This window comes from Sabethes cyaneus, chromosome 1 (genome assembly GCF_943734655.1).
Source record: "Sabethes cyaneus chromosome 1, idSabCyanKW18_F2, whole genome shotgun sequence".
Classification (NCBI taxonomy): Eukaryota; Metazoa; Arthropoda; class Insecta; order Diptera; family Culicidae; genus Sabethes; species Sabethes cyaneus.
The window spans coordinates 173,644,635-173,658,976 of NC_071353.1; the positions used below are offsets into that span (position 1 = coordinate 173,644,635).

Here is a 14,342-nt window from a genome sequence, read left to right on the forward strand (position 1 = left end):
CTTTCTGTTCCGCTTAAAGGTCTTACAGTTGGCACGAGGGCGGGCGGCTTAAAGTTTCCTAGGCAGATAAAAGAGTGGTTCGATGTGGGCAAAGGTTCGGACTGTCTGTTTAGATCGAGGTACAATTTGAATATCATTTCGACGGGTTGCGATTTTCGTTTCTCACAATCAGCAGTTATTTTAAGCGGACCGCGGGGCCGGGACTTCTGTCGACGTAATCGATCAGGTGCCGATGATAAGAGGCAATTATTTCGAATTGTTTCGTGATAGCAGCAGCTAGCCAGCCAGCTGTGGCATGCTCCGTTCGGATGATAGGTTTTTGTTTCATTCATTCGAAGAAAAAAGAGAAACTTAAGTTGGGATTGTATACAATATCCTGCGATGTATTTAAATTTTCAGTTTTACATATTTCTGATGCAATGAGTAAACAGTAATAGAGCTCTCGTAAACGTATATTGCTTATCGAATAAGTTGAAAAAAAAAATATAAATTTCTCTGTTTAGTTTTCTCTATCAACTAATTCCCCGGGGAAAAAGAAAAAAAAGCTATACATACAAGACAATGTTTCGTTCAAACAAATTCACACAGTTCTCGCATTCACACATGTTGCAACACGTTCGGACACAAGTTCAGCAAAACGACTTAAAATAGCGGGAAAAAACATTGGGAATAAACTAACAATCTACCATTAGTTAATCAGTTCCAGTAGTTCTAGTAGGCAACCAACCGGGTGCCCGACTTGAGCCGTTTTGCGCTCCGTTTTTTACTTTTTGAACATTCACTGCTTTGGCGAATCTTCCTTCGGAGGTTGTTTGGTGACGCTGTTTGCCGCCGCTCCCTCGTCGGCGGCCGTTGAGGTGGAACCGACGGTCGTGGAACTGGTGCTCGAGGAAGACGCATTGTGTTGGGACCGTTTCTGCTGTTGCTTCTCCTTCAGGGTCTGGCTGCTGTTGGTGGTGGCGACGACGTCGGAAACGGTCGTGGCCGACGAGCTGGGTGTCGTCGTCGTCTCCGGTGAGGCTTCGATCGCCTGCTGCTGCTGCTGCTGGTGACGCTTGTCGTTGATGAAGTTGAGGTATTGCGTCAGACGGAGCACGGCGATCAGGGTGGCCACGTAGTCCTTAACGTCCTCCTTTCGCAGGGATTTGACCTGCTTGGAGACGGTGCGGTAAACGCGGCGGGCGACTTTGTTCGAGAGGCGACCGACGGTCTGGACGGTGTGCAGGACAGGGTCGTCTTTGGCGGAAATGGCAGCTAGAAGGTAGAGGAAAATCAGGGGTTAGATGGAGTTTGCTGTGTTTTTTTTGTTTAATCTAGAACTTACCGTTGTCATCTTCGATGTCACCCTCGCTTTTCGGGAAGTAGTAATCCAGCAGACGCTCGGCCAGTTGAGCGGTTGTGTCCACGCCGGAAACTGCGATGCTGCCATACTGAGTTGCCAGTACTTCGTTCGCTTTCTTCCAGGAGAGATCCTTCAGCGAGGAAGCTCGCTGCTGTGTTGCCGAGCGCATTTCGCAGACTTTCTCCGTGTAGGGTTTAACCGTTTCCAGCACCTTCGATTTGGCCTGATTGTAGATCTCCTGCGGTTGCTCCTTGATGATCGGAGCATTCACTTCGAGTTTATCGATTCCCTTGACCAGAGTTTGGTCGACCAGCTGAAGCGGGCGGTCCAGCTTTTGCACCAGGGGAGCGGAGATCGTGACGGCACGGTGCACGACATCTTCGGCCGTTCCAAGGGCCCACGTTAGCAGTGGGTTGCAGTCTGTCAAACGAAGGCAAACGAAGGACGGTTTGTTAAAGAAAAACTGATGCGTCATTTGTCATTAGAAGTCTGCTATCTTATCTTCAAGCCCCTTTTGATAAACGATGTCATTCGAATTCGACCCTCTCTGTTGACTAGTAAATAAGTACATTCTTTCTTGTTTCAATAGCGATAGCAATGTTATCTTTTCTGATCGCTGCAACCAGGTCTGACCCAATAAGATTGTTTTCTTCATTTTATCATTCTACCAATAAGTGGTATTCACGATTATGAGCTGACGTAGCTCACTATCCGCCTACTAAAAATAGCATTTCATGGCTTACTGCAAGCTTCTAAGTAGCAAACTAAACATCGAAAAGTACCCATAGAAAAACCAACCAGACTGCTACGATTCCCAGCCAACCCGCAGCAGCATTAGAGCTCCAAACGCGATTCTTGTTACTCAACACACACATTCACGCTCAGATATTGCATGCTTAATTGAGTCCAAAGTACACAGTACGCCGCTGAGTGTGATGCGATGTACGTACGACGTACGTACGGGTACGGCTGCCTGAGCCATGGCTCCGGCCAACCGAACCAACATATCATAATATGTACCGAACGAGAATAGCGAAGCAACGAAAACAAGAACTCCGTCAGGAATATCGCGGAAAAGAGGATCTCAAGCGCGGCAGGAGGCGGTGACACGCTTGACTGCTGCTTTGCTTGCGGTGCAGACCGCAGTCGGCGGCGGACGCGATGGGATTTTATACCGGTTTGTCGTCTCCCTACCTCCCTCCATCCCGTTTACACCACCGTTTTTGCAAGTTAGAATTTTATTACCTTTCAATGTTTTTTTTACGATGCTCTACTTGATATAAAAATGTAGTCGATTAGCAAAATTCTACAGGCAGGCACAGGCAGGTCACCCGCTAGACCGGTTCCCGTATGAGTGAGTCATGCTGATGTTTGCACACATTTTTTCGTCTGTTTACTTTGCTCTTTGGGTGTTGTTTTTTTCCACACTCCTTAACCGGGCGTATGGTCGTTCCCCCTTTTAATGCCTGCTGGATTCTAGCAGCGAACGTTAAATAAGTTAATATTCGTAAACAAGTGCAGAAATTAGACCCACTTCGTCAGACGACATGACCGTGCTACATTCCGTCACGTAATCAATCCTTGGAGAAACCTTGGCCGGCAGGCAGGCAGGGATGATCTCCGATCGCAGTGATGCAAATGACGTCAATTACGGTGTAAATTGTGAAACACCATGGAAACCACCGAACAAACAGGTCACGTGGTTCAACATTGCGAAAATTCGCCGGCTCTAGAATCGTATGATCGCCAACAATCGCAAACATAAATACGACTTCAGAGAGTCACACACGTACACTCGATCGCAGCAGGCAGTGCCTGCTGGACAATTACGTGACGCGAGTCGCTCGTTCGAACCGAGTCCCCAACTGACCCCAATGTCAAATGAATTGATTATATAAGTCGAGTGGTGGACATTATCTCGATGATAGTCGGACGGACGGACGGACGAATGAACGGCAAAAAGAAACATGGCTTCCTTTCTTCGGCACTGCGCCGCGTACGTGCATTGTGTGTCTGTCTGGTCTGGAGTAGCAGCCATTTTTAAAAGGACTTGAGACTGACAACGTGGCTTCCTCACGGCCGGCAGGCCTGGCCTGGTACTTACCTTTCACCCGTCCGTAGACGTTCTGCGTTTGCTGCCAGGTTGCGTCCACCACCGGCAGCTTCAGCATGCGATCCAACGATTCGAGATGCGGCAGCAGGCTGGCCTGATCCTCGTTCGGAGCCGGTGCTGCTGCAGCAGCAGCAACGCCTTTCGGTACACTACCGTTTTCAACTTTTCCGGACATTTTTTCGTTATTGCTGACTAATTAATTGGGGAACTTATCACCACAGAGCACACACGCGTACACTTGACTTGATAGCTGATAACGGAAGAACGGGTAGTAGTATTATGTCCCTTTTAAAACAGTTCACAGTTTTAACAGAAATGGAAAAAACCCTCCTTTCCAGCGCAACGTTCCGAAACCGAATGAGCCGCCAAGGTTCGGTGAAGCAAAATTTCTATCACTCGCTTGTCTTCTCCTCGCAGAGGTTTGAGTGTGGTTCTCTCCCGACTCACTGGCACTCTCACCAAACTAATCGGAGCGGTCAGAACAGACACAGAACTCCGGTTTCTTCGTTTCTTCTATATGCTGATTTCACTAATCAGCTCAGTGCAACAAGTCCTAATCCGGTTTGTCACGAGGAAAGAATGTCCGCAGTGCTCAACAACATGCTCCGATGCAGTAATCGATCTCTTGGTCTAATTTGTAACGACACGAGAATGTTTCTGGACTAGATATGACGATTGGTTTTTATAGCAGCCGACGAAAGTTGACCCGATACTACACGGTATCGGCGGTCATCTTTGTGCACAATGTCCGATAAGAACCCGTGCTGAGTTTATCAGCCTGGCTGGTAGTAGGACAGGGTTGTAATCAAGCGGTGCCGTTGGGAATCCATAAGATGCCAAAGAAACTAGATGTGGAATGGTGAGCATTTCACCGAAATGTAACAGTTGCTTGAACTCCATTGGATTGATTTTAGAGACGAAAATTTAGACAGTCATCTGACAAACAATTTGTGATTTTTACTCAATTAAACGGAAATCTGTTCTTTTGTACTTTTGTAAGATTGACTGAATAGTTTCGTTGACCGATGTTTTGCCTAAAAGTTAGAGGCAAAAATGTGAACACTACGTGATACGATTTTCTCCGGAACCACACAATCGATATTAACGATCTTTGTTCCGATCTTTGAAAAGTCTTGCTATCACGAAGTTCTATGAGAAACAAATAAGTAATTGAACAGATATGCTTAAAAAAGTGTTTTGATTAATTAATAATTAGTGCCTGTTTCTTAGAGAGGGCTAAACCCATTTATACGTTATTAGGATTTGAATTGCGGCGATCAACTCAATGGAACAACGTTATTAGGATCATTTGAAAGATAGCTTGGCCTCATAGACCACTATTGAAGTATTTTTTGATTGGACTTTTATTTGAAAGTTTCTAACAATCCACAGTGGTCCAAACAGCGAAATACGTAATCGTTTGATATAGCGCCGAAACGTGAAGTTTTTCGCATATAGTGTCTTTAGGAACATTTCTTGGTATAATAAGCCCCTTCTTGTGAGAGAAACCTTTGGGTGATTAATTCCCTTAAAAGTGAGATACGAAATTTATTTTCTCGTACATTCAAGATACAGGTTTGGTACTTCCAGCAAAGTTGTAGTAAATATTAATACAAACAACTTTGTCAAAGACACCATACTTGTATCTTTTCATGGAAATTGTCTATGAGGCGTTATTCGTGGACAAACCCTTCAAAACAGTTTTTAAACCCTGGCTTATTCTGGTCAACATTTATGTGTTCATAGTATTCTAGAAAGTTGTTTATCTTGCTAAAATCAACGTTTTTGTAGAACATTATTATACGCGATTTTCCGCAGTTTCAGAGATTTTGAGCATTTTTGATGAAAAATAGTACTAATTTGACGCTCAATATTTTCCAAGGTGGCAAATGGTGGCAGACCAAACAACTCGTACTTAAAAGTACAACAAAAAACCTTTAAAAGCAAGTGTCAATTGTCTGTATCCGTTTGTATCCTCATAAGTTATAGTTGTTTTAAAAATCCATCTCAGTCATGTTTATAGAACAATTAAAATGTACTTCGAATGCAATAAACGCCATTTTGTTTACGTTGACAATCTCTTTCTAACAAGTTGAGTTACCAGCAATTTTTTCGCCTATTTTCGAGGCGAAAATGAATGTAGACTTAAAATTATTTGCCGCAATTAATAAGAGCAAGACTTCCAAATAACTAACTTAAGTCTATTTTGTTCAATACCTTCGGTTGGTGTCTTTTCAAAAGATCACACTCATAATGGGCTGGTACCGAATGGCCGAAACACAAATGGTCGAATCACGAATGGCTGAAATCCAAATGGCCGAATTTTCTCGGAATGACTAAATAACTATTTAATTAGAAAACACGAATTAACAAGCAGTTAACAATTAACTTTCCTCAAACCAAAAATAAAATAAGCAACACATCTTTTTGTTGTACTTTTAAGTACGAGTTGTTTGATCTGCCACCATTTGCCACCTTGGGAAATATTTAAGCTCAAAAAAGTACTATTTTTCATCAAAAAAGCTCAAAATCTTCGAAACTTCAGAAAATCATGTATATAAATGTTCTACAAAAATATTGACTTTAGCAAGATAAACAACTTTCTAGAATACTATGAACACGTAAAATTTGACCAGAATAAGTCAGGGTTTAGAAACGGTTTAAAGGGTTTGTCCACGAATAACGCTTCATAGATAATTTCCATGAAGAGATACAGGTATGGTGTCTTTGACAAAGTTGTTTGCATTAATATTTTCTACAACTTTGCCGAAAGTACCAAACCTGTATCTTGAATGTACGAGAAAATAAATTTCGTATCTCACTTTTAAGAGAATTAATCACCCAAAGGTTTCTCTCACAAGAAGGGGCTTATTATACCAAGAAATGTTCCTAAAGAAACTATATGCGAAAAACTTCACGTTTTGGCGCAATATCACACGATCACGTATTTCGCTGTTTGGACCACTGTGCAATCGTGTAAAAATACATCTAAAGTTACAATATTTTGATTTTAACCGAAATAATTTATGCTGCCTATTTCCATGCTTTAAGTAACTCTAGATCGGTGACACTTGAAACTCTTTTTACCCCCATTAATTTTACATGATTGCTTTTTACGTTCATCTTTTACGTCCGAAATTTAAATTAACGTTCTCTCTTTTTACGAACAAAATTTGATTTGGAGAAGACTTTTATAACTTTTACGATTTGTAAATGAAACACAATCTGAAAAAAGCCCAAAAAAAAAAGAAAATATTCCAAAGGCGCGTCGATTTTAGTTTTAAATGATAAATATGTTGGTATGTAAACCGAAGGTTCCTTTCGCCATTAGGTGGATTAAGTTGGGTTTTGAATTTTTGCATTGTAAAATGAAAGATATTCAATCGATTTAGAAGCCCTTTAATTTTCAATCCAAAACAAATTCACACCTAGAAAGAAAGCCTAAAAATGTCGAAGACAGTATGGTTCTTAACAAAACTTTTGGATCTAAGTTTAGAGTGGCAGTTTTGATTTGAACAATTCTTATCGAAATGTGTAATCTACTATGTTTTAGTTTCCAACTTCATGTCCTACTCACTTCGCGCCCAAACATCAGTCAACCTAGAAAATTCCGTGTGACATGGCACATGGTACTATCGAAATTAACCCTCTAACGGGCAAGACCGCTTCTGAACCGCAAGCTTCAGAGCCACATATGAAATTTGTTGTGAATTGATATAGTGCGATTTCGAAATTGGCATGGTTCGATTTTGGCAACAAAAGTATCCGATTTTGGAAACTCAAAATATTTTCCTAACAAAAATATGATTAAATATCCGCATGCGTGCTTTAAAGAACGTAAAAATGATGCGTTCAGTTTGTTGTTATAGAATGTTTCGAACAATAATATTTATAATTTTTTATTGCCGTAGGACTACATATTACCACAGGTTGCCAAAAACATACTTGCACCGGACGGATAGCTCTTGACGTACTTTTCAAACATAAATAGGCGACACGCATATGTTACCAAATTCGAAATCCCACTGTAATATAAAAAATGTGATCAGGATAGATTTCGTTACATTCTAATACAGTACCGCCCCGCTAATCCGACAAATTTATAGCCGGATTAGCGAATTTTGACTCGATAATCCGACAGTCAAACTGACGTCAGCGTGAGTTTGAAATGTGGTTTTGTTTACATCCATACGTAAACAACTCCGAAAATTTTTGAAAATATTTGTCGTAAGTACGCAATAACTATGTTTTATACTCAGTAATGCTCAATTTCGTCAATAAAATACTTTGAAATTCTTAGTTAGTGTCGAAATAAGTGCAAGCACATCAGTCTATTAAGAATAGCATTGAAAATATTTTGGACATAGCAAACGTGAACGTAGTTAGAACACAGAGAACAGACTACCAGGTAATTAACAAAAAGTGTGTAAAAGGTTTTTCTGTAATCTACGAGTAATCCTTTAATAGAGCACCCCTCGAGCCCTAAGTGGCAAACTAAATCTTGATGTCGCTGCCATCGCTGCTATGGTAACTCCAGCACAAAGAAATATTGATAAAGGTACATGGATATTTTTGATGTATTTGGCAAACTATTTCTGGAGGGCGCTACCGACAGATTTTACACACAAAAAATCGATTACTTCCTTTGAGCCTGTTAATCTGTTCTCTGTGGTTAGAAGCAGCACCATGTACCATTTGCATTTAGTTAGAAAGAGTGCCATTCTGACGCCAAACGAAGGTAGTGTTCGATTGAAAGAAGTCAAGTTCAATACTTTTTAATTCGGAATTTTCCGGATTAGCGAGATCCGGACAATTGAGTCGTCGGATTATTGGGTGTCGGATTAGCGGGGGGATACTGTATTAACTAGCTGATTGCCCGATCTCACTCGGGGTCCCTTTGTCACTCAGTCACTTGCGCATCTGTTTTTGTAACGAAAACTCTCATAATGCTAGAGACAAAACACTTTTTTTCATTTGAATATGTCTAATCCCTTTGTCAGTTCCTCTCACGTTGTCGCCCAACCACTTGTATATCTGTCATCTTCTCGGTAATCCGTAGAAATCGACACAAAGCTTTTTTTACGTTGTTGAACATCCCCCTTTTCAATGGCTACCCTATTCCACCTTTCAGAAATAAAACAATTTGTACAACTGCTATCGTTCCAAGTCAATCCCCGGTGCTGATTCTTTTATGCCAAAAACATCTGATTGACAAACGACGTTTGATGAAGAACAGTCCAGAAGTTCCGGAGTTATGGCGGAGCATACATTCATACTCACGATCCTCGCCCCCCCCCCTACATGTCGGTTTCTTTCTAGTCAGCTCCCCCTTCTGTCACCTAGATAATTATGCATCGGTTTGCTCAATGAAAATCGCTATAATGGAAACGAAACAAAAGTTTATTTACCATACATTCCTCCTCGGTGGAACCCTCCTCTTTTCTCAAATGCATTTGCACAACTTCAATCGGTTTAAATGCAAGAGAAACGCAACCCCTTTTACTTTTACTTCCCCTCTTTAGTCAACTTCCCAATGTTGATTCCCTAATGGCAAAGAACATGTGTGTCAAGTTTGATGAAGAACCGTTCTGGTGTTTCGGAGTTATGACGCCCCCCACCCCCCTCCCTCTTCTGGTCAACTCTTCAGTGCTGATTCCCTTATGTCTGAGAACATGTATTCCCAGTTTGGTGAAGAACCGTCTAAGCATTTCGGAGTTATGGCCTTCAGGGCATAACAGGGGGGCCTGTTACGAACCCCCCGCTCCTCTTATCAACCCCCCGGATCGGTCGAGGCGTTCTAGAGTTATGATAGAATATACCTACAAACATACTCACGCTCACTTATATATATATATATATATATATATATATATATATATATATATATATATATATATATATATATATATGTATAGGTGAATTTGAGTAGGACTCGTAAAATTGTAGCAAGAAACAATAATGGTAACGCGATTTTATCACTTACCGAATTTATCCACCTCCGATTTTATCACGTTTTTCCCGATTTAAATATGACGCAATGAACTGCTGTTCTGCACGTATCTCAAATCTTGATCTTTTTCTGACATGTTTTGAACAGCGGCGCAACTATATTTGGACACGTAGGAAGGGGGTATCTTTTGGACATTTTTTTAAATTATCGTGCAGATTTGAGCTAAAGAGTCTCAAAATACCATGAAACTCTGTATACTTGCAGTTAAAAGACTTTGAACGAAAACATTATTAAAAAATTCGATGTTTTCTATTTTCCAAGAAAACTTCATAGGAAATTTTCCGGGTTTACTCACTATTTAAATCTTTATAACTCTTGAACTAAGCATCGTAGAATAAATCTATGATTAAGCTGGCCGACCTCAAGGACTGGTGGACCGGAAGGCATATTTTCAATCTTTTTAAAAAAATGTACTGATGCCTTGGTAGCTCCAATCCGTCGTCTATTTGGGTCATCGATTGACTCAGGTGTGTTTCCTTTCCGTAGCGCTGAAATCCGTTTTTATGTTTCCTTATGAACTGGAAAGGGTAATAAAATGCCATAGACGTAGACAATTACAGAGGGATCTCCGCTTTATGTGCAATATCGAATCTCTACGAGCTCGTTGTGCTCGTGCCAATTTTTCCGTTCGTCCACTCAACGCGCTCAACGTTCACCAATCTATTAACACTCACTTCCTATGTAATGGACGACTTAGACGACCGTTCTCAGACAGACGGACTGCATCTACTCGGGCCTTTGACAAGGTGAATCATTGAACCGCCCTTGCTAAACTGGACAAACTCGGCATTGGGGGGTCATTGCTCCAGTGGTTTAATTCTTATTCGTTTAAATCTTATTCGTCAAATCCTCTTGATAATGTATCCATCGACGGGTCCCTTTCGACGACTTTCGCCGCTTTCTCCGGAATTCCGCAAGGTAACCATCTCGGACCATTGATTTTTCTTATCTATTTTAATGACGTGTCAACCTAACACTCATTGATCCTCGGTTTGCGTTCGCCGACGACTTAAACCTGTTCGCAAAGTCTCAACTGATACTCTCGTACTCCAGGAGCAGTTGTCGACTGTCGTTATTCGCCGAATAAAGGGTGTCCCTCATCAAATTGCACCACGGAAGAAACGCTGTAGAAAATTACCCATTGGGTATTTTCTCTTGAAAATTTGGATAGAAGTAGTTTAGAGTGTTTACACTTTATTTCTATCGCTGACAGTTTTTCGAAAATTGGAAAAATGGCGTCACCCGAAAAGGAACATCGCGAATTGATTTTGCGCAAGCACCTAGAAAATCCCCAACTCGGAATCGTGAGTCGTGTGGGTGTGGTTGAACGTTACTACGAAACTCTGAGCGTCGAACGGAAAGGGAAATGCGGTCAGAATGGATGTTCTATTAGTGATCACACGCAGAAAAAAAAATTGTAAATGCAGAAAAATTCTGTATAAATTCTATAAAAAATATTGTAGACTGAATATTTTTTTGATTTGTTTGACGTTTTAGTTCAACAATAAGGTTTGTTATTTCGAATAATTGCTAGTTTCTATCAAAGAAAAAAATGTAGAATCAAAAATAAATACTTTTGGGTTTATAAATGATCTAGTAGAAGCAAAAGGAGGATGAATTCAGTTCAAACAATATTTTTTTGATTCAAAAATATGATACAAGTTGAACTCAACAACAGGGGATTGTTGTTTCAAACTATCATCATTTTTCTGCGTGCAGGATCACAAATGTGTCGTGGAAGCGTTCAAGGAGATACCCAATGCTTCCATGAGTGATGTGGCTAAAAAGTTGAATCTATTCAAGTCTTTCGTTCAGAGAGCCAAGTAACGGGATACGTGCTGCATACGTACAAAGTGCAGAAGGCTCCAAATCGTGACGAACGGCAAAATACTGTGGGAAAGTCACGGGTCTGGAAACTGTACATCCAGATGCTGACGAATGTAACAACTCCCAAGTGAGTTGCTACCCCGAAAAACTTGTTGCTGAAGTTTTTCCATCCAGGCAACAAGTGCTGAAGTTTATTTGTTTTTGGACAGCAACATACCAAAAAACTACCAGTGCCCAAATGGGGGTTCGCCGAAAGTATTAGGAGGTTCGCGAAAACCTTAGCAGTAATCGCGGACAATTTAATTCTTTTACGTTCTTTGCTTTAGCGAAGCGAAGGCAATAGAGATGGCACATTTTTACAAATCGGCGCAAGTTAGATACGAATTAGTTTGGAGTATTTCTTGCATTCACTGACAGAGTTGCAAATGAAACCTGAGGGATGACCCATGACCGGAGAAAGGCGAAAGTCATCACTGAGTGAGCACTAACCGGACCGGCTAAGACAGTGCCCGTTGCCGATACGCTGCACTATGGGCCAGAAATCAAAATTTCGGGACAAATATATTTGCGGTTAAACGGCATGTCTCAGCTCAATGTGATCTTCGGCAACTTTTTGAATGAAAAAATGATGCATCTGTTAAAGGGGTCATCCAATATTTAGGTGTTACTTAAACAACAGCTTAAGCAATAACTTTTTGAGTAAATTTTTTTTTCACCTTTTTGGTTCCAAAATATTAAAGATAAACCAATTTCAAGTATGTTGGTATGTTGCTGTCCAAAAACAAATAAACTTCAGCACTTGTTGCATGGATGGCTAGGAACCCAAACCAGATGGATGGAATTTAAAATGCTTAGTTCTTCTAATTAAATTTGGCAGGCCAATACTCTTTTAGATATTGATTTTGCCGCACAAAGTGCTTTAATAGCGGCTTGGTTATCAGAACAGAAATTGATAATTTTGCCTATCTATCTATCAGTTCGTTCTGAATTTAGAATATTCAGATTGGTTTTATATAACCTCGTGCTTAATTATTTCGTTAAGCTGTTATGCATCGCTCGTTGCAAAACCAACTATTTTTCCAACAGCAGTTTTATCTGAAGCTCATTTTGTTCTTTTTTTGCCTGTAAAATGTTTCTTTCACCCAACCATTTCTCCTGGTTGTTTATATCGATATTATTTTAGATTTTCACCACCTGTTTCGTGATGTCCACATAATCAAGCACATCTTCAAATCGTTCTCGAGCTCAAGTGGCAATGATCGTACCACCTGCTTTGATGGATCCAGATCAACACCTTGCCATTGGCAACTCCTTCCCATGACACTTGTAGGCGATGCAGAGGATTTCACAGTCTCTAGTAGCAGCAGACTAACATTCCTTTTCCTCTTAAATTGATGTGTATTAAAGTCGCAACCCAGCTAGCATTTTCATATGTATAAAAAGGTAAAAATCAGCATTATGTACAGATATACATGCTAAATAAATCGTATTTCATGCTCGTTGGGCTCCTCTGTTCCTGGTGTCGATAAGGGTGTTGAAGCGAACCGTTTTCGCCGCACTGTCGTCTAGAATCCTTAGGACGTGACGGCCCACCGTTGCTTTCTCGAGATATACGATGGAAATTTCTCCAAGCAGTACTTGTAGCTCGTGATTCATACGCCTCCGTCATAGCTAATCATCCTCCCAAGTCTTGAAAATAACCCAGTGATAGAGCAGTTGCCAGCATTTCTCGGTCTGCTGGTAGGCGGTCCTTATCGGCATCTTAGTTGGGCTGCAAAAACTCAATTTTTCGTTCCTACGCATCGGTCCTACGGTCGGTTTCGGTGTGTAGCCCTTATGAGCTTGTTATCTAAGATTGCCAAGGCATAAAATTGATCTTATTGTTATAAGGTGGTAAACCCGAGGAAACCGACATAAACACCTTTCTAGTGTTTAATACAAATCAAGAGTTGGATCATCTGAAGAAACCTGCATGATTTACCATCAATTCCGGAGCTAACGTACCAAGCCATTCCTCTTTCATCAGTGACTTCAATACTATCTCTATCTAATACTATCAATATCTAATTAAGTTCAGCCCTGATGGAAACACACAGCTTAGCTACATGACTAGTCAAATCTGAATATTTTATCAACCACCATTCACCCACGCTGTGCACATATCAATTGTTCCCGATCCGATTGAACTTTGTCACTGCTAGATAGCAGAATCGAACGTGCATTTATTTGCATATCCTATGACTATGAGTGTGTGTCACTCAATTCCAAGGGTCACAGTAAAGTCCAAGAACAAATTTCTTAACGGTAATTACTTGTACTGACATTATTGCATCACCAACCAGCACGCGGCGATCACATTGTAGGCTAGAGCTAGTCCGAGTCCGAGGGTTGTTTACTGAAAATTAGAATTTTTAATCGCCAGCCAGCGCTGTGCTTAGATTAAAACAGCCATGAATTCAAAATAAATGAAATTTGTTCAGCCAACCGGCCGCGGCCGGTGCAACAGTCACATCGTGTTGCTATGAAGTTATTCCCAGCCGGAGGAACGTACAGATAACCGCTATAGTAAACAGACGTGATAATCAATCACCACGGCACGATTGTCATTTACGCGATGTTAGAGTGTTTGTTCTTTCAATTATGATGTGCAGCAGTCGGTACGGCTCCCTCCCGCCGCATGAAATGGAGATGTTTACCGGCAGGCAGGCAAACAAACTTCGATTCCGATTCCAGAGATCAATTGAGCTCAATTGTTTTCGCATTCGAGCTCACGTCATGTGGGAAAACATTTTCCTCTAGAGGTTCAGTTATTACAAATAAGCTCATCATTTCTGACCGGTGTATGTTATTTTAGGTGGATCTCTTGATCATACGATTACATCGACCGCAAACATTAAACCTGTTTTCCACGAGTATCATCATCGGTGCGCGGTGGTGAATCGTCAGGTCTGGCGACAAGCCAGTGCGACAACGCCACGCAAGTCGGCTGACGCAATTTTTTATGTCTAGCAGGACGACGCCGCCGCCGCCGTCGAACGAGCGACGGTGTG

At 41.2% G+C, this 14,342-nt stretch overlaps 1 protein-coding gene across 1 annotated transcript; it reads right to left on the reverse strand.

The window, feature by feature from the left end:
• Positions 1-361: 361 nt before the first annotated feature.
• LOC128738419 (lipid storage droplets surface-binding protein 2) lies at positions 362-3,800 on the reverse strand. The gene is made up of 3 exons (XM_053833523.1): positions 3,447-3,800; positions 1,325-1,762; positions 362-1,254 (listed from the first exon to the last, which is right to left on the reverse strand). Exons 1-3 carry the CDS (start codon positions 3,628-3,630, stop codon positions 779-781), a joined length of 1,098 nt encoding a protein of 365 aa, XP_053689498.1. The 5' UTR covers positions 3,631-3,800; the 3' UTR covers positions 362-778.
• Between the last annotated feature and the right edge of the window lie 10,542 nt (positions 3,801-14,342).